At 29.8% G+C, this 21,760-nt stretch overlaps 1 protein-coding gene across 5 annotated transcripts in view; it reads left to right on the top strand.

The window, feature by feature from the left end:
- LOC125077562 (eye-specific diacylglycerol kinase) overlaps positions 1–21,760 on the top strand; it is a 167,391-nt gene that overhangs the window by 78,818 nt on the left and 66,813 nt on the right. Inside the window, exons 1-2 of one of the 5 annotated variants that reach the window (XM_047689506.1) lie at positions 10,376–10,556; positions 10,961–11,564. The exons of the other annotated variants lie outside the window; for them this stretch is intronic. Coding sequence (XP_047545462.1) covers positions 11,362–11,564 — 203 coding nt within the window. The 5' untranslated portion in view covers positions 10,376–10,556; positions 10,961–11,361. Of the gene's footprint in view, positions 1–10,375; positions 10,557–10,960; positions 11,565–21,760 lie in introns of those variants that run through there. 5 annotated transcript variants of the gene reach the window in all.

Below are 21,760 nucleotides of genomic sequence, written 5' to 3' on the forward strand. Positions count from 1 at the left end.
ATTTTTTTAGCTCAGAATATAATCTGTCGATTAAGCGCGGTCAAATATATCCAACCATTCTTGTACTGTTGTTTTTCGCTCCTACCGTACATAACCATTTCCGAGTAATCGGCCGAGTTCAGAAATTTCTACTTTGGCGTTTATTAAAGAATTCTTCCTTTATTAAACTATATTGAAAATTAAAGCGTTAAAAGCGATATAAAAAGTCGCAGGATCGATCCTGACCCATTGGGCTATTATCGTCCCCACTCCTAAGACAAATGATAAGCTTAAAAGGAGGGGTGAATAGGAATATCAGTAATTCTTTAATTATTTGGGGCATTGACTTTCTGATGAATTGGCAACTTATTACAGCGCTTGAATAAACCATTGTAATTATTTTTTATTTTTATAGAAGACAATGAAAGCAGCTAGCACGTGATTTATTTTATTAAGGTATTCACATACTATAACTGCACATACTGAAGCTAGCTGTGTTGGGCTCTTAGCATGTTGGAAATCATATTGCTTTTATCGTTTCGTTACTATCGAAAAATGTATCTATTTGATGATAAATATATTTTTCTATGATCTTATCTATTTTTGGCAGTAATGTTATAGCCACTACAACGTTTTTAATAATTGGTCTAACTCGGTCTTTTATTAATTTTATTGGATTATATACAAATGTTATTCGTTTCAATGTTTAAAACTTTAATGTTATCCATCCTCGGTGTTTTTTTTTTGGTTAATATGATGTATAATTTTATTAATTTTACATTTGACAATTTAACAAAATTGTATGTAGGTAGTCAACAGTATGCTACTTATAATTAGATTAGAAATCAGTAACCTTGAGAGAGATATTTTGTATTTCTTGCTCTAAGACGTCGACACGAAGTTCTAAGTTTTTTTAAATAACTTACCACGCAATGTGACTATTAAATGATATAAATGAAATCTACTAGTTAACAACATTTAATGATTTCGTTATCGATACATATTGAAAGGTTTGATCAAATAGTCCCCATTTGATCAAACTATACATTTTGTAGGACAAACATTTTTTTTTTTCAAATAATTTAGAAAAAAACCAGTTAGTCGATTATCAAATCGACATATTTTATCCTTGCTACCTCTGTTGGCTACCACAATCGAGAGTTTTCGTAAAGGAAATTGATGGGCGTCTCATCATAATGAAGCTACTCACGAAAAATTAGGTGGATAGTGATCCTGGACTATTATTTATATTCTTCTGACAAATGTTGATGTCGATACTCGAAATACACTTCCGTGTAAAATGGCAAAGCTTATATAATAAAAAAAAACAAAATTGTTGCGCGTAGGTAATTGCCTTTAAAATATATCAGGAGTGTTACAAGTTTTGTAGTTCACATAACAAAAAAACTAAAATGTACTTTTATATTTTGCTAGCTCTGCATATAACATTGTGATTTTTAAGCTCATTATGTTTTTATTTTGAGATTATTGCTTAATTTTGTTTTGAATAGACAAGCAAAAACTTAAAACACAATTAAAACAATGAACAGCTCACAAAAAAGAATCACAAGCATACATTTTGATTCTAATATAATAACGACCTTTAAACTGATATAAATTGTTTAAAATTCAAATTCAGAATAAAAAACATCTGAAATATCGTTATTCGTTTGACATAGACTCATTAGAATCAAGAAGGAATAAAAAAGACTAAAGGTTTAAATTAAAAAAAAAAAACTAGTTTTAAAACTGAAGCGTTAGATTTGATATAATTAACATACAAATGTATTTAGTAATATGTGAAAATCGCTGTAAAAACAAGTGTGAATAAATAAATATACATGTGTTGCTAGCTAATGCCCAGTATGCGTACCAATGCAAGTATGGAAGCTAAGTATTATCCGACACGACTTGTGCTAAAATACAATATAAATATAAACATGAAAACCGAAAAAATAAATAGGATATTATAAAAATCTTCTTCGAAATTGAAATACTTGCGTGCCAATTATCAAGGTGATTAGTTCAAGAGTTTCGTTAACGTCAAATAGATATACCTACTTAAAACAGTTCATTTTTACAAATAAGATTAAACATGCCTTTATATGTAAACTATAAAATAATTACTATCATTTATTACATGTATAATAAATATAATTGTATAATTTAAAATATACAATATAATATTTCAATGTTAACGTAGTTACTCGTTAGCACAAAAAGTTAAATTTCCTTAAATGATTTCACCTGGAAGTAACAGGGTTATCGATATTACATGTTGTTTTTAGCGCTGGCAGCCGTTATACATTTTAAAACTATGAAAACCGTTTTTATTTAAGTACATAACGACGGAGTGCAAGCGTTTAACAACGTTTAATTCGAGTTAAAAGGTTATAAATACGATAACTGTTTATTAAAGTATACAATTGATAAATTACAATTTTAATTATTTATCTTACCATATTTGTGGTCTTTTGGTTGGTGGTTTTGTTTTTAATTCAGTATATTATGTATTTTTGTATTTCGTACAAGGGCATATCATCTTTATTCCCAAGGTTGCCAGCGAGTGGATATTACAAGAAATAGTTTTAACTTCTTGCATAATCAAAGTAAAAACGTTGACCAGATCTGGTGGACCATTAGTTTGTCTGAATTAATTCCTATTTAAAAATAATTAAATCAATTCGTCAAGATTTCTTGAATATTTAAAATTCAAATACCTACAGTTCTAACGTCACGTTTTGCTTTTGTATTTTATGATAATCTCAACTCCGTGTATTACGTTCCAGTAGATAAATTAACAACTATGGCTAATCCTACTCTGGCGAAGCCACAAGCTTACTTTGTTTAAGGACTACATTAAAATCCAGCTTGCTGTAAGTGAATAGCTACGTAGGTATTTCATTTATGAACACGTCTTTCGCAATTTGTTCCATATGACTAAATATGAAATTCGACAATGATTATAATTAACTTCGTCAAATATCGAAATCAATTTGAGTGTCCAGTCTACCGTGAACCATCAAATATTTATATTTGACAAAAAGTCGTCGTCGTTAGCTTATAAGATAAGCCGTATCTGTAAGATAAAATTCTATTAAGGTAATTTTCAGCTAATACAATGTTTGTACGACTTTAGCGCACGACTCATAACGCTCATTGAATCGAAAAAAAAAAACTAATTCTTCTCATTGCCGAATCTTTAAGTTACACAAAAAAAGAAATATCTAAATTTATACATATATTGATATAGATAAATAAAATCCTTTGATTTTTTACTAATTATAATTATAACGACACTGATCAATATAGCCGTTAGACTGATCAATATAACTAAGATTAATGAAATGATTTTATTAAAATAAAATAAGTCAAATATTAAATATATTCTGAAGTTACAGAGTATTCTGGTTTCATACGATTTGATTAAAGGAAAAAGCTTTTCTATTTAAATATTTTTTACGTTTCTATCACATAATATCAATTTTCGAAAATTGCAGCAAAATGTATTTTACAACGGCTGTTATTAATGGTATAGGGGATTAGAAGTTTATTCGCTTCATTTGTTTATTTCTATTTTTCTCTTTTCCCTAATATCAAACAGAAAGATAGAAAGGCTCAATTCACCCCAACGTGTATACACTACTAATACAGACCGATATTATAAAAAACATGTATTATACATACGTAAGAGCTGATATTATTATTCATGTGATAGATATTAGATATCTCTTTTATGAGGATTATATTAAAAACGGATCTGTTTTGAATATTTTAAATATGATTAAAGCAAAATTTTAGTCCTGGGTTTAGTATCTGATGATAGCATCATGTCAAATTCAACTTGAACGTTGAAACTGATGACTTGTGAACCCAACACAACTATAAAATATACCAATACTAAATCAAACAAGTTTTTTTATAAATGTGAAAAAATAACTGTTGAAATACATCGAAGTCAAATATAAAATATTTTTTAATATCACGCAGCATGCGACTTGCTATTAATTTGCGCTGTGGGAAAAAATATCAGAAGTGAGAAGAGTGGCTAAATAAAAAGAGCGTGATTATATATATATATTTTTTAATTGATTTTTCAATTAATATAATTGGATTTGTTTTATCTAGATGATCATTACAATCTCTAGTCGCTTTGCTATACAATCGCTTCTTATCAATTACGAATGCTAAAGAGCCGAGATTGCTTGCCAGCCTATTTATCTAGGGTGATATCAAGGAGTTCAGCTGTTGGTGTAGTTCTTTTACACTTAAAATCATGTGCATATAAGAGACATTTCTATCTATAGATTTTACGTTTGGACTAGTAAATTTAAGACTAAGTTTTTGTTTCAATAAGAATAAATACTTTTTTTTTAATTTTGAAAAGAATTTCTTGACAGACTTTCTATATTAACTTGAACTGAGATTTTAATTTTCGAATTTTATAGTTTTAAAGTAAATACAAAATCCTTGTCTCTTATGTAGCTATCAATTATATAGAATTAAATGTAGTCTTAATTTATTTATTATATGCAACGACTTTGCCATTACTTTAAATAGCTGAGAGTAAACATTGACATAGTTAATAAAAATAAATAGTACAATTATTATTATATGTTATTTCATTATAAACTTTGCTCACATAATCGACATTTATTTTTCTTCGCTCGTTTCGGATTTTCGCCCCGTCGGATTAAGAGAGTAAGGGAAAAGAGGGTGCACTTGTGTTAGGTATTTCTATAATCTCACTCTATTAGAGATATTCTGTGAACTATAACCTCAACCCTTTCTGAAGTATTGTTTTTTGTGCGTATTGACAACCAAAATCAGGTTCTAATTTGAGTGGAACGCTTTTATGAAAAAAAAAAATCCACGAAATAAAAAAATATAAAACTCATGAGCTCGATATCTAACGATATCCAATTCACGCAATATCAGTTATACGAAAAATGTAATAAAACTATCCAAAAATAACGTAAATACTGACGCAATCAAGTTTTCATCACACTTCGTGGCATTTCGAATTTCGGTTCTTTTTATACAATGTTCGAATAATAAAACGAATTTGTAAAGGATTTAATTATATTAACCGTTCGAAGCAAATGGATAGACGTGATTACTTTCGTAAATAAAATTCTTTTACTTGAGGGAGGAAACAAAATTTATACTCAAATCAATTTTGTGTGCAAAAGGTTATTTACCTTTTGTGAAGTATGAGACGGCATTGTGTACAGTAAACATATTTTTCCAAGAGAAAGGATACCACATGAATAGGCGCGATCGGATCAACGGATCAAATTTAAGTGAATAGAAAATAAAAGATTGGAAACAAAATGTTTTTACACACGTTGTCACTAATTTCCGCAGCCTATACAAAAATGTATTCAATTCGAGTGAAAAGTTTTATCCGCGATTCGTACGTACATAAATATATATTTCAAAATTATTATTGAACGTCGTTAGTTCTACAAATGGATCGTTACTTAACTGCCATGTTAGTCAAAATTTTTATTAAAAATATTTTTACGAAGTCCATACTGATCTAGTTTTAGTTCGAGTTCATTCTATTCTAGTTTTCTATTTTCTCTACTCTACACTACGGCTTCTTTCCGCTTGCGGACTTAAGCTACGGATGAGAGTATAAAATAGCGTAGACCAGTTTATTTGATATTACTTTTATTCTTACTGATTTCAGTAAGAATAAAAGTAATATTTCATATCATGTATTTACATGATATGAAATATTATGATTTAAAAGTACTTCTAAAACAGTATTTAAATAGATGTCCAAACAGTATTTGAACGTCACGCTACATCAATAGTTATGTCAATTCGTCTTTCATGTATTTATAAAATATAAAAAGAGAAAAAATAAAAATAACAAATATTATTATGTTTCATTAAATAATAGAAACGCCCCGCTAATTCTTCCTATAAAAGAGATTCCACTTCATACAAAAATGTATAAATATGGAATATGATATACTTGTATGATTTTACGTTTAGTCAAAATGAGGTAAAACTGTGAATAACCCTTTTAGGAAAAAATAAAATACGAAAAAGGATTCGTAGTGGTATATTTGTTTTCAAGTAAACATATTTATTCATTCTAAATAAATTAAGGTTCATGGAATATTAATGGGGTAAAACCTCGAAATCTTAAGCCCGCAAAATAGCAAGACCCGGTTTATTTCTTTGAATGACTTGTTCAACTATAATATGAATAAATTGTAAGAAAAGAATTGGAATTTAAACTCTTAAAGAGCTATTCACTAAAGGATATAAAATTATATATGTCATAAGAAATTAACGTCAATGAAGTTATTTGTATAGATGAATCATTTAAGGATAAGTTTATTTATAATGCCGCGTCCTTTTATTTGTAGACTTAAAACAGGGAAACTTCTAGTAGGTAATTTATTTAATCAAAGTGCAGTAGGCGGAAAGTAATTAGGAGAGTTAACGTTGAGAATTTTAATAGGATCGTTTAAAATGGTGGCTTAATTTCGACTTCAAATATTCTCCAGAAATTTAATTTCTGACTTTCTTACCACATTTTAGGAAATGTTCAATACGTTTTCGGGACTGGAAGGTACAGGGTTTATTATAGCGAGGACAATACAATATAAATTCATTAAAATGAATTCTGTTAAAATCTCTCAATACTGACATTAACCGATGTTTTTCGTTTCCAAGATGTTGTCATTATACAAACGAAATAATACATCGCCAGATAAAACGAATTATGGATCTATTTTCTTCCGTGTTTATCTTTAATCGCATTTATTGTGATTAAAATAGCCCATCATCTTAAAGTGTTTGATCACGCGCTTACTATTGTTTATAAATAGAGTTATCTCTTGGCAGATGTGTTGGCGAATGGCGGCACTTCACTACGCCATGCGAAAATGTCGCGCGCTTCGTTGCTTCGCGTTGTAACACTTTATTTTTGGGTGTAGACCTGTTACAGTCAATCACTGTTTTGCTCCGTTGTTTATACAAGTTTGAATGTCTTTGAACCAGAACGATGCTATAAAATTGAAATAACAAATTAAACTAACATCATTAATTTTTTTAAGATTGTTTAAAACGCCTGCCTTTCTGTTCATCAAACATTATACAATTACAGAGAGCTCATAAATTGTATAGTTACTTTAAAATAATATTCACATTTTATCTCTTAGTATTTTTCCATTATGAAAAGATTCCCTCGTGTCCTTTGTTCTGTGATTACGATGTAGTACTTTTAGTATTATTTTCCATAAATTTCAGGATTTAGGTACCCGGTTTAAAGTTGCTTAATGTCACAACTTTACTAGGTTTTACTGCCAACCCAGTATGATAACTGTATAAATTTTAAAATTATTATCACTTATTTAAATAGCTAATATTATGAGTAATATTTAACATATGTAATTGATGTAAAATATAGATACTCTAAATGTTATTTATCTATTCAAAATTTGTGAATATTCACGAAATAAAATAAATTTATTTTTATTAAATTTTAAACGAATCATTACATTGTATAAAACAAAGTCGCTTACAGCTGTCTGTCCCGATGTATGCTGATATCTTTAAAATTAGACAACTGATTTCGATGCGGTTTTTTTTATAGAAAGATTGATTCAAGATGAAGGTTTATATGTATTATACATGCATAGTAGAGAAACACTGATAATTTTAGAATTTTCTAAAGTGATGTCGTAAGTAACCACATTTTTTGCACTTCCATTGCAAACGCTGGTTGAACCCTACGAGAAAGATCAAAACAATGTACTACAGTATTATAAACCTGAAAAAGGTCTTCAAAAAAGTGCGCAATGGTATATGTCTATTTCTTAGGGATAACTCACTATAACCATTTTTTATCCTTTCCTTATTACGAGAAATAATGGCTTATTTTCGAAGCGAATTTAAGCAATATATACAGCATTAAACCTTATACAATTAAGTACCTTAAATACATTGTGAATTTAGATCAAAATGGCCCTTAACAAAATGTGATTTAAATGATTATATCATATTTTCGAAGATATTAAATCGTAGGGACATAGTGGTTAGTATTGTCTAATGACTGAAAAACTGTGAACGTTATAAGAAATGTCTTATAACGTTCACAGTTTATATACTACAGAATGCTGTAGTATATTTAGCATTGCACCCGTGCGAAGCCGGGGCGGGTCGCTAGTAATTTATAAATTGAAAATTATACACATTGATGAAAAAATGCACGTGTAAATAAATAACGTAATTCGAAATTTCTAGAAAAAATATTTTCATTACATTTATCACTCTTCCAGTAATTCATTGTTTTTTTTTTCACTGTATTGATATATAAAATGAAATATGCGTAGGCTATTATTTAATAACATGTGATTCCGGCTGCGGTTGTTTCAACAACCCGCATGGTGACAGATTACCTAAAAATTGTTGGCGATTGGTAAGCGTCCTTTTTACTCCACAAAATCTATCTTACTTTTATTTTAAATGAATGGGATAAGCAAGTAATTATTGTGATGAACGATGGTGGTACTACGCTTTTTTACAATATTATAATAAATATTTTTATTTTGTGTTAATAAGTTATTTGTACAAAAACTAGAAAAAAATTACGTTGCTAAATAACGAACAGTATTCTGGCGATCTCCCCTTCCCCCAAAAATATTTCAATTGTCCAATTCTGATGGTTCAAGACTTGATCGACGAGGCCCCAGTACGCGGTGCTCGGGCTTTTGTACTCTCTGCGCCATCGGTTAAGACGGGCCGGTAAATAACATTAATGTTTTTTTTTTTTTTTTTAAATCTTCAAACTCGTAAACTTAAACGTAAATTGCATTAACAGGTTGAGGTTAAGTTAGTTAGTTTTAGTTATTTTTTGCTGAAGTCAATATTTGCCTACAAACTTGATGTGTTTGTAAAATGAATTGTCCATTACAGGAACTTTTACCTTTCCGGTTGTTCGCCTAAATTTAGTATGTAACTATTAAAAATATTAATCCAAAAACGAGACGGTTATTAAATTGATATAATTTACACTTTAATTTGGTTAGTCTATGGTAATCCAGTACTTATTTTTTATTTTATTTAAAGTGAATAATATACATTTTATTTATATTATACTGTATTAAGAACGATGTGTCAAAAACCCTATTGGATTTATCCGTACATCGGTATTCGTTGTCAACACTTATAGACTTAAAACTATACAATAATAACAAAATAATTGTGAATATATTTTAATATTTTCAATAAGAATTAATTTACAAGACTTTTAGAGCAAAAAGTTATGTTGCAACTAGGTGATTAAATAGTTTTCTGCTGGCTGCTTTAATATAATATTTTTTTATTAAATATATAAAAAATAATTATAACTACAAGTTAGAAAATATAATCAACTTCAAATACAATCAAATTCAATGTTGTTTACACCTTTAAAGACGTATCACTTTATATGTTACTCAAGTCAGATATTAATTTTAAGTGCTTAGTGATAAGTTGATGGTGTAACTTTTCCAATAAATTAAATAAATTAATCCTCTTATCAATAAATAAATAAATTGTAAGCTATTAGTTAAAACATAATGGTAAATGACGACCGCATTGGACAAAAGTTAAATAAAATAAAAAATGGCAATATATATTTTAAAATAAAAGATTATTCATTTGACTTAATGAATTGTCATATGAAAATCAAATACATATATAGGGTACAGATACTAATGTCTTAATAAAATACAACTGTTTTTGCATGTCCATTTCAGTACAAGTCCTTTAAGTTTTTAGTTTAGTTGCGTAAAATTAATAAACAGACGCCGCTGTTCCGTAATGAAGGCAGTTGAAAAAAAAATTCTTTCAAAAGTTGAACCGTGGCAAATATGTTACCTTTGCTAACAAGGAAAAAAATAATGATATGGTAAAATATGGATTCAAGTGTCTCCAAACAGCGTACTGAAAATTTGAATATTTTCCGTTTTTCGGAAGTTTATATTTCGATACATGCAAAAACGGATTATTTGCTGTGGATGATTTATTTTCGTTAATTTTATATTAATTTCTAAGAAGTTACAAGTTGGATCCCTAGTTCCCCGCAGAACTATATCCCAAAAAACAATTCCTTAGTGATTATTTTTATTACAACCGCTTTCTTGATTTCAAGTGTTAAAGTAAGAGTGAGACCGAAATACACTCAAATATGAGAAACGATTTGATGATGATTCTCTGTTTGATAGTGGAACTCTAAAAACACGTGTAAAAATCATCCTTCGTTCGAGCAATGATCCTTGCCGAGCGACGATAGCGAGTATTTCTATTTTGGCGCTTACGTCGATGTCACGATGCGAGACGGAACAACGGCGCCCGCGCTTGCTCCGACAGGCCCTCTTGAGTATAGTTAGTCAACGTGTATGTTCCCCCAACCTAACACGTACCGTCATACTATACTCGATTGTGTTTAAAAAATGATGTAAAGTGAAGTGTTGTTTGGACCAAATAATTAATACATTTTAAACCTAACTTAAAATATGCATTGTGATTCATGCATGTGTGATTTGTGCTTAAAGTCGAAGGATTTGAAGGTTAATAGATTATAAACTTTTATTTACACTAAATATTTTTTGTCACAAAAAATAACAATTAAATTTAAAGACGTTCTAAAAGAATAAAAGCAAATAAATATTTGATGCTTCCTAAAATAAATACTTACATTGTACAGTCCCATAGTACAGTAGTGTATGTGTATCTATTTAAATACATTCCACTTTGAAGGTCACGCGATGTTGACTCGACCAATGTCAACTCCGTGAGTCCGAACTCTGTTTAATTTTTAATTGTCTAACGTCCTTAACTTAATACTTAAAATGTTTATTTTATAACAAATCATCGCAGTGATTGCTTTTAAATGTTATTCTGATCGATTTTTACATTATGAGTCTAATAACAAAATAAAGTACTTCAATGAATTGGCTTATTTATTTGATAGCGCAGGTGATACCGCCGTATGATAGACACATGCATGGATAGGATGTACAGGGCCTCGGTTAACCGCTAATGTGTGCGCGAGATACCAACATGTTTGCTTTGTGATAATGGTGACGGGAGTCTGCGCGCGCACACCGGTCACATAGAGAAACGCCGGCCACGTGCTTTTGTGTCGCGTCTCACGACTGGTAGACAATTATTTAACTTCATTGTGACAAAGTGCTGGTTGCGTCATTTGAGGACATTGCGTTATAATTGCCCGTGGTTAAAGGTGTTTACTGTGTGTCACTAGAATATACCGCGGAATACGTTGGTGTACTGGTGCGGCGATATGTTGTTGCATTCTAGCAGCGAAACGAGAGGGCCTGTACAACGGAGGCACTCAGATCTTTTAGAAGTTCTATGCTCGCCTGGGGCACGGGCCGAGGTGGTGCGGGTAGCTCAAGATGCCCTGCCCTGCCCGTGCCAGTCGAAGGTGTTTCCAGCGAGGAAGATAGCGAATATGACTCCCAAGGCGCGTTGCTCGCGGGCGCCGTCGCTCGTGCTCGAAGACGACACGCCATAAAACTCAAAAGAAAATCAAAAATAGCCTTCAGAGCACCAAGGTCTGTTTTCTAATGTAAACTGATCCATTTGGTCATTTAGATCATTCATATACCTTGTATATTTAATGTAGCGTAGAACTGTACCTCAAACTGCTAAGCGATGCATCATGCAAGTAGGTAGTCTTAGCTCACAAAGCTGATCGAACGATATTGTTAGACAATTTGGGTCAATCAATGAATAGTCGGTGAGTCGTGTGTGAGCAAGGTATTACAATAATGGGGACAATAATGTCCAATTCCCTAAACTGAGACATGTAGTAGTGGTTCTTTGATAAATATGCTATATTAGTTTATTTTATTTAATATTAAAAATAAAAGTATTATTAACAAATACCTATATTGTATTCTACGTAGAATAAAAACGTCGAAAATGGCATTCAAATAATATGTAGTAGACAATAATAATAGGGAGTCGTCCTGGCAGAGGAATGGCATTTGATCTGCCTGTTAGAATTCCCGACACGTACTCGCAACAGGTAGAGCGTACGATTCACCACTTCAACGACTGTACTGTACATCCGATTATTTATTCTTTGTTAATATTTTTAAGCAATGTTGGCATAAATTTATCGTTGTATTTTTCATTAATAAAGAATATCAATACTTATATTACAATTATGAGTAACTAGAAAAATGCTGTATATATTAAAGAGGCAATAAAAAAATTAATTACCTAACCTTATTGCTTAAGATAATAATTTTTTTGTAACATATATTGTTTTTCAATTCTAAATATAGATCCGAGGAGTAAAATTATCTTGTTTTTTCGGAAGCTTCAAGGGCAAACATAATCATCTAGAGGATATCTATATCGATAGGCGTTTATAATTAATATTGCGGTTGACGGCGGAGTAATGCGGTTATGTACCTTTACCATGACTCGGAAGTTCTACGTTAATTCATCGCACGTAGGTTATTAATACTAAAATCACATAACGATCGTTTTAAACATGCATACATAATTGAATAAGACTAATGTTTAAATTACTGCAATAACAAATATTAGGCCTTTAAGGACCATCGCTTATCTGCTTAACCCTCATAAGGAATATGCCTTTGAATTGACGTCATTAATGACTGAACTTAAAATAAAAAACGTCCGTAAGACGTTAGATTTACTAAACAACGTGATTTTATACGTTTATATTTAAAAAAAAAAAACATTCGCGTCGGATACAATTTGTAACGGTTTAGGTAAAATCACTCCGGAACATTAACCCGAACGGTAATGGAAAACTTGATGGATAAAACAATGATCCAATTATGCGCAAATTTTCGAAAGCAGAAAATATCATCAAACATAAATAACTTTTTTTAATTTTTATTTAAAATATATATATTTTTTTGGCTATTTAGTGTATTTAAGTTACGTAATGAATAGTAAGGTGCCAAATAATATAGATCAGTTGCTGAGCAAACACCTCCGATTTAGAGCTTACACTAAGCCATTGCTTAATTACGGTTTTGTGACGGACGATTAGAGGAAGAAATCCCGCAACAAAATTTGTATTTCGAAAATTGCTAGACTGTGATTTGCATAGTATCGTGGACTTTAGATATACAAGACCCCACAGGATGCCGGATGATCAATATTAACTAATCATAGTTTACAAACAGATTCTTTATAGTATCTCTCTGCAATCTGCTACCTCGATGAGATAACAAGTTTGTGATTAAAGATATTGATTTAGTTGTTTGTTCTGGTATTTTTCATAAACTTATCTAGTCTTATGTATCACTAGCTATTCGTCTCTAAACATAGATAATACAGCCGGTATCATCATAAGATTTTGACTATTATATCAAGATATTTTTTAGAAAAAATCAAATATAATCATACTAACAGGCTTATGTTCAACATGAAACTTTAAGATATAATCATGTGAAAGACGTCGAATCATATAAGATGAATTAATAGCTTTTGTGTGAATCCGGAATCGGCCAAAAAACTATAGATAACTATCAAGACGTACCTCTCATGATACTATATTTGCATCATATTAAATTAACAGCTAGACTTATTCTATTTTTAGAACTAAACTACATTTCTTTGAAGGGCTCGTTTTTAATTGTGTTGAATTTTTTTATGTACAAATGACATAACAACTATACAATTCGATACCATGAATATTACTCAGCCTTTGGTCATCGCGGTTATATGCGACGTGCTGGTTGTAATACGCATCGTCTGTGATAATATTGAAGGCATTCTTTTTAAGCGAACAAATAGATTTTACTTTACATTCTTAGCACTTAAACCTTGCGAATCCCGCGGGATCTTTCTCAATATACATACATTCAGGGAATATCAATTAGTCGCGCAATTTACATATCTGATCCCGGTAATTCGAAATCCCGGTTTCGCAATCCCCTGTGGTGCGATACACGACTGAAATTCTTCCATCAGCAAGATTTTTAATTTACCGAGTGCGAGATGAATTATATGAACAAATAATTCATAAGAAAATTGTTGTGCCTGCTTCGGGGTAAAAGTGCGACTATAGTTTTGATCGAAGCGATATTTTAAGCCATCAAGCATTGTTTATTAGTCGTATATACATTAATCATATTATTTTGGACGTCCTATTATAACATGTGGTGAACATTGATTATGCGAGTGACGGTGAAGTGAACTTTAATCAATGTGAATAGCGTTGGTCCCCCTGAAACGTCATTCAGCGTTATTGGAAATTAAATTGTACCGCCAATCAAGTGTACGCATGTGTAGCATTGACCTGTATTCTACGGTTATACAAATTTGGTATATTAAACCACTACCTGTGCCTGTACATTCGAATATTATTCCCGAATGAGTATATATAGCGATGATTTACATTAATAAACAAAAACGATCTATTTCATAACATTGCTTTCATTCCGCTCGTATGCGTCTCATTTAATATGCGTAAAGGCATTGTTGTTTACTTAAACATGTTCCTGTCTATTTATTTATCAAAGCAAATCAAATAATAATTTGTTATTTTATATAAAATCATCAGAAAACAACAATCTAGACTAATCTAAAATTTCTTATGCAGCTCTCTTGGGTGGTACCATCCAATAATCAATTATTCTACTGCTGGACATTAATACTGTTTCATTGGTATATCCCGGGTCTAGGGATGTCAGTTATATTAATACAATATCTAGCTCAGGTTTCATGATTGACATTGATTAATATATTCATTTATAATCTGGTGGTCCATTGACTCATCAGGTTTCAAATAATAAGCAACAAAAGGTACTGAAAAGGCTGTTTATATATATTATAGATAAAGTTATCAGTTACGATAAAAGTAATAGCGAGTGATAACTTATAATAGTTGAGTATAATTAGTAATTTAAACTATACGTATTATAATAAACAATTTAAACGAATTTGTACAATGATCTGTAGTAATATTATAAATGCAAAAGTAACTCTGTCTGTCATGCTTTCACTGAGAAACAATTGAATCCTATATTATGATATTTGGCACGAAAAAGGCTTTAAATCCAAGGACGGACCTAGGCCACCTTTTCATCCTTTGGGTTCAATCCTTATTGAATATAAACAACAGTGCTGGATTGTATATAAATATATAGTATATTTTACAAAAGGACGTACCACGTTTTTAAAAAAAAAAACATGTACAATGTCCGCTATTGAATACCTATGGTTCATTAGAGAATATAACATGTTATGTTTGAAATATAATAAAAAGTTATAGCAACTCCGTACCGTTGAGACTTTCTATCTCTTACGCTTTTTTAATTATATTATATTAATACGCTGCATTCCAGTACTGTATTTATCATAAGGGCGGGGCCTGGGCCCAGAACCTCTATACCCACGGGGCAAGGTGTTTTATAATATTTTAGATTGATGTACAATAAAATATTTACAGAGTAAATGAGGATGTTTTTTGGATTCTGGCAACACTGACCGGTTATAATAACTATAAAACTGCAAGACTAGCTGTTGATATATATTTCTAAAAACCAAAGTTTGTGGTTCAGAGAACTCATTGCGTGAGTATGACACGTACTTGGTATTTTTTTACTTTCATACAGGGTCCCTATATTCTCGTGTGCCCTAGGGCCCCGGAATAGGACTATGCTCCATCCACGTGTACGAGTATGTCTCCCAAAATTGCATCCATTGTTGGTAGACACTCGTACACGTGTTACGCAATATCTTGGAGTTAATTTTAGCTGTACATATCCGGGGCGGGTAGCTGGTAATTAAATCGAAGACATCTATGATTTTAATCAATATTGATTTGTACTTATGACATACTGCGATATGTTTTTCACTAATAGTTAAACGTTTTATGAGTCGTAATACTAAATAACTTTATGACAGGCTTCAGGACCATTTAATAAATAGGTTTTTATGGATTTATATCTTGCGACCCACTTGACTTAGATAGTCGTTTGACCTGATTTGACAGTGTCACGACTTTTATGATTAATAAAATTTGATATATATGTACTTTTCCCTAAATATTACGTCAGCCGCCTGGAATGGGAGTTTTATTTTTGTTCCACTTTACAAAGTCAAAGACAAAATCTTTATTGAATTTTGAAGTTTTTCTTTAAGCGATTTCTTATTTAATTAAAATCTAATGTTCACTTGTCAATGAAAGTCTTTGGACATGAAATAACTTCGTAAGTTTATTTTTAAATTACAAGTTTAGATTATGAATAATCTCCATATTTCGAGTTTTGTGATTAAAGGGAAATGTTTCTGGAATTCTGTATGAATGTACGTATACACATGGTCTTGAAAGTTTCTTACGTTTCGTAACTTATATGTATCTTGAGGGCAAATTATGATAACGACTGCAAATGACTTTCATCTTATGCCTAATTTGCGTAAAGAACTGCTGATAAAGGGGTTTCTCCATAAATTCGAATCAGCTTTGTTTGATGTATACTTAATACACAGATGTTTCTCTAATTTTCGACTATTTATTTATAGTTGGATGTTCTTTAAGGGGACTACATGAGCTAAATGCAAGTTTTATAATGCAAAAAAGTATATGATCCAATGCAGTAAACCAAATGAAAAAAATATATGATAATCTTCAGGATACATGCTAAGTATTTGTTATTTTGAAAACATGATGTAATTAATTTGGTACGATAGAAAAAAATCACAAAGTTACCTCTAAAAAGATCTTTTAATCAATAATAACGATACTTATATACGTTCCATAATTCTGGTTTTTTGTCAGATTATTCTACAAGCAATATACTATTTAACCTCGGTTTCACTTTTTTAGTAAAATCAATAGATTTTTTTTAAATCCGATATTCTTATTTTCGAACAAAATGCGTACGGATGTGTGCGTAAACGCCGTGTACAGACAATGCCGGCCGAGGCCTGATGCTATACAGACGTGTCGATCTTTTCGCCGCATCATTCATTACGTTACGAGATATTTTTTTGTAATTTTAATTGTAAATTCATTGTTTCATGTTTTCTTATAATAAATTTTATTCTTTCTTGTAAATAAATATATTAAGTTAAAATAGTGTAGTAGTAATTAGGCATTTGATTTTTAATAATATTTTTTGTTATAAATTTTAATTGTGTAAATATGGGAAATAAAGTGAAACGCGTGAGGAAAACTAAAAAACGTTTATATAAATCAAGCGCCGAACATACATATGAACGATATTAAAAGGTAAGAGTATTTAATTAGTAAACATATTTTTTTTTTTTATAAATTTTGAATATTGAAAGCATCTATTAGAAAAATGTGCAATCAGTTCGCATATAATCAGATTTTTCGAGCAATTCTTAATAATTACGATAGAGTATTTGGTCAAAGGAAGGAAAACATCAATTGACTTTCATGGGGATCAAGTGACTACATTCGATCCCCATGAACTCGAAGCATTTTTTTTTCATTATAACTACTATGACATATTAAGATACATATTTTTTAAATACATAATTTTATAATTAATAAAAATGTAATTACTAACATATATTTATTTTTTACAGAATAAAGAAAGTCGAAAACAATAACACGGAAGCTATTTATATTGCGTAAGAGTTTAATTTTATCGATTGTTTATAATAAGAATTAAAGTTATGTATGAACTAATTTTAATAATAATAAAAAAAAGTAAAGTCGTAACAAAAAAAATGTAATTGTTGTGAACCAGAGAACTAGAATATTTAGAAGTGTCATTTGTACGTAATTCATAAATTTAAATTTTTTTGTAACGTCCGCCATATTGGATTGAATATAGCAGCAATTCATGAATCGTGCATTGTCATCGAGATTAAATATGTGTGCCAACTTTTAGCTGAAAGTGGGTGTAATATTTATTCCAAGATTCCAGGACATTAAATAAAAATTTTTTAAAAAAAATTAACACTAAATGTTTTTTTTTTTTGTAGTACTAAATATAAATAAAAATATTTTAAGTTTAATTAAATCAGTTTTATTTTTTAATCATTTTCGAATAACAGTCAAAAGCAATACAAATAATTCTAATATCCTATCTATTTTTATGAGATTTATGATTAAACCTATTATGATTAACCTTTCATTCATCAATGATTCAACCAAACCGAATTGACAACTTTTTTTTTAGTAAATATTTAGATTTTTTTTTTTTTTTAATTTAATATATATTTTTTCTTTATGAACCAATATTAATAAAACGAACAAATACTACGCTATATCTTACCCCACGGTCACTACACTACAGATTTCGAACACTTACGATTTTATTATATAAATAGATCATTAAACTTTTATAAAATGTTAAAAATTGGTATGTTTCAATATTTAGTATAAGAACTAATTGTGGTATAATAATATAAATAATAGAAAAAAAAAGGTTAAAACTAACTGTCTATTTTATTGTATACAAAATATAAATAAAAATATTGTAAGTTTAATTGAATCAGTTTTATTTCATAATCATTTGTTAACTAACATCGAAAGAAATAAAAATAATTCTGTTGTCCTATCTATTTTTTATGAGATTTATGATTGATCTTACGTCGCTCGGTTTGGCGCCATCTATTAGAATATTTGGGCGTATTCTCGTTACCTCGCTTAACCCTTAGTACACGGGCTTGCCGTTTTTGTCGATTTTGTAAGTGTGTGCGTGCGATTCTCAAGGGCACTTAGCTCTTGTAGTCCTCTTAATATTCAAATGTAACATTTTGAGTCATTTCAAAGAATCTATCCGTTTTAAAAGCGCCTATCTGCAAATGAGTTAAGTTTCATAACACAAGTGCTTTTCAACCGATTTAAAAAAATTGTTTTTTTTTTTTCCAAAAATATCGTATTGCTTGTCGGATAATCGCTATTAAACTAAATCTAACTAAATGCTGTTAAAAATATTAATTAATTATTATTATTTAATAGATAAAATGTCAAAAATATTATATTTTATTTAATTAAAATGGGTAGATTCTATCAGCGAAGAGACGATATCGATATCCGCCTATGGGGTAATATTATTCGAATTTAAATGAAAATTGAAACTGAAATCTATAATTTAATCTTTAATTTATTATTTTAAATTAGATTATTAAATCTTATTTTGGTTATTCTAATATTATTAAAGTTTAACGAATGGAGAATTAACTTTTTATTCCACACAAATGTCGGCTACCAAATGCTGACAAAATTCTACAAAATAATAGACAATATATCGAAAATACAAATTATTACAAAACGCCACATATCACACGGAAGCCATTTATACGTACTACTGTTCTAAAAATTCTTTAAAATACAAAACATTTACATGATTAGAAAATCCATCATCCAGTATATTGTAAATTGAGTGTCACGCATTCCACGCATTCTTTTCAACCCCCTACGTATGCGCATGAATGTAAAGTACTACATTTGAATTACGTTCACACAACGCTATGCGTCATCATCAAAAATCCAATCAGTTCTTAATTAAAAGTAGCCATTTGATATAACGCGTTTTTTTTTAAATATTTATAGATATAATTTTGAGTATGGTATGGTGAATACCGTTGTTGTAGTGATGTGAGAACTGACCACCGTTTGCTCGCCTTCCTTTCTAAGATAATTTAAGATAAATTTATGTCGTAGCTTCATATTACCTCACTGATACCACCACTTTATATTCTAAGCACATTTCGCTTTAACAAATTAGCGCAAGAAAATTTAAATTAAAAAATGATTTAAGCACAATTTACTAAAGCGGCTTAAAGAATTAATAAGAACGATAATCCTGCAAAATTAAATAGCTTCAAAGGTTAAACATTGTTGAATAGTAAATAATAAAACAAGTATTATACGTAAATTAGGTATTATGTAAATATTATAAATTGTGATAAATATTCTTACGTCGATATCATAATAAAAACATAGTTAAGTTATATTTTTTTATATAAAAGGTCACAAATAGAGAATTATGCTATTTAAGTTGACCAGTGAATAAGTGAATACAAGCTGTGAAACAATTCACAAAATTGATTCAGATAATATTAAAAGTATTTTTATTGTTATATTGAAATATGTATGTATGTATATATATGAATATTTCGCAATAGATCTTGAAAGACGGTCTCTGTGTATATCTTTATTATTCAGAATTGAAAACTAAAATCTAACAATTAGTTTATTTCGATATCATTATTATTTACAGAAAGCTTGAAATGTATGAAGGTACGCAAAAAAAAATTGTTATAACCTAGTCCTAGTATAATTTTTATCAATCATTTTGCAAATTCTTAAAAAAGCAGTTTATTTTAAAATATTTAGATTTTGTTAGAATCCATTTCATCCAAATCCAGTGAATAAATGAAACAGACAGAGCGAGGAATAAAGTAAAACGCATGCTTGAGTATGATCAGTTTTTTTTCTATTGATAAAAGTTAAATTAACTATGGGCTGCGTATAGCCTCGTCAGTTTAGAGGTTAGTCTGCCTGCCTTGTTAATAGGCTCTTCAATTAACCATATACACTTTGAAGTGTAGCGAACAAAAGACTTTGAGTGCGATTGCACTACGCTCGCTGAGGGAGCGGATAGCAGCATGCGACCTTCATTACGCGGGGCGCTTTTCGCTATGTCGCTCATTTATTTTAGTACTGTAAACAATTTGGACGATCTAACCTGGTAAATATTCTACACTTCATTTTCTCACATATTCATGAATTTCGCATATTTTAGTAAAATATTTTTATAAAATTGTTTGCAATTTCTCTTGCGTATAAGTTAGTTCTTCACATTTTAGTTTTCAAATATTAAAATATCATGGTATCTACTTTGGTGTTATGTTCAATATTGTGCAGGCGTTTCTTTGGATAAGCGATTGTCATGAAACTTAGCTAGTCATATCAATCAATCCATAGATAATAAATTAGGTGAATTTATTACGTAGCGAGCTGAAACTGCGAGGCTGTTTTTATGCATAACAACTGACGAGCAAATACTTAGACGCGAGTGAAGCCGCAGGCGACACCTAGTATTTAATAAATTAATAATGATAATATGATAATTCGTGATTTTAAACCCTTATTTAAAAGTAACAACCTAAATTTAAGTTACGATATTATAACGATTAAAGTGCAAGCATTACAAGTACAATATTGATGTGTAAAAAAAATATAGTACGTTATTAATTTTTGCTACCATTTTTGTTTATTTCCAATGATTCATTCTTTTGATATTGAACGAGAGCAATCCAATAGTGATTTTTCTATTATTATTTTTAAATAATTAGATTTTCAATTTAAAACAATCTTTTATTAACAGTAGAAACGTTTAGTATTCAATATAAACTATAAATTATACAAATAAATATTAAGTACTTAAAACATTCGGCTTATGTAAATGTATTTAAAAAATTGTAACCGTAACATTTTATCATATTTTTAACGTTATTTCGTCGTAATTCTCTAAACGTGCAATTAATCCTTTTCAATGAATGGCGCGCCGTGCCATTTCACGTTCTTCCATAAAAAAAAATACTCAACGTCGTAAATTAATTATTCGCTTAATTTTCACGTCTAATGTCTCCATAATTAATTCACTTTTGAATGGTTCATTTTGTTTGTCGTATTATTTTTAATTCGCTTTCATTCGTTTTTATACTTTAATTTGTTTTGAATTGTGTATTATTGCGCCTTTATTTTCTTGCGAGTAACACTTAAACAACACTTTTTTAAAAATGAAAAATAACGACACAACGAGTGACA

Source organism: Vanessa atalanta, chromosome 4 (genome assembly GCF_905147765.1).
Source record: "Vanessa atalanta chromosome 4, ilVanAtal1.2, whole genome shotgun sequence".
Classification (NCBI taxonomy): Eukaryota; Metazoa; Arthropoda; class Insecta; order Lepidoptera; family Nymphalidae; genus Vanessa; species Vanessa atalanta.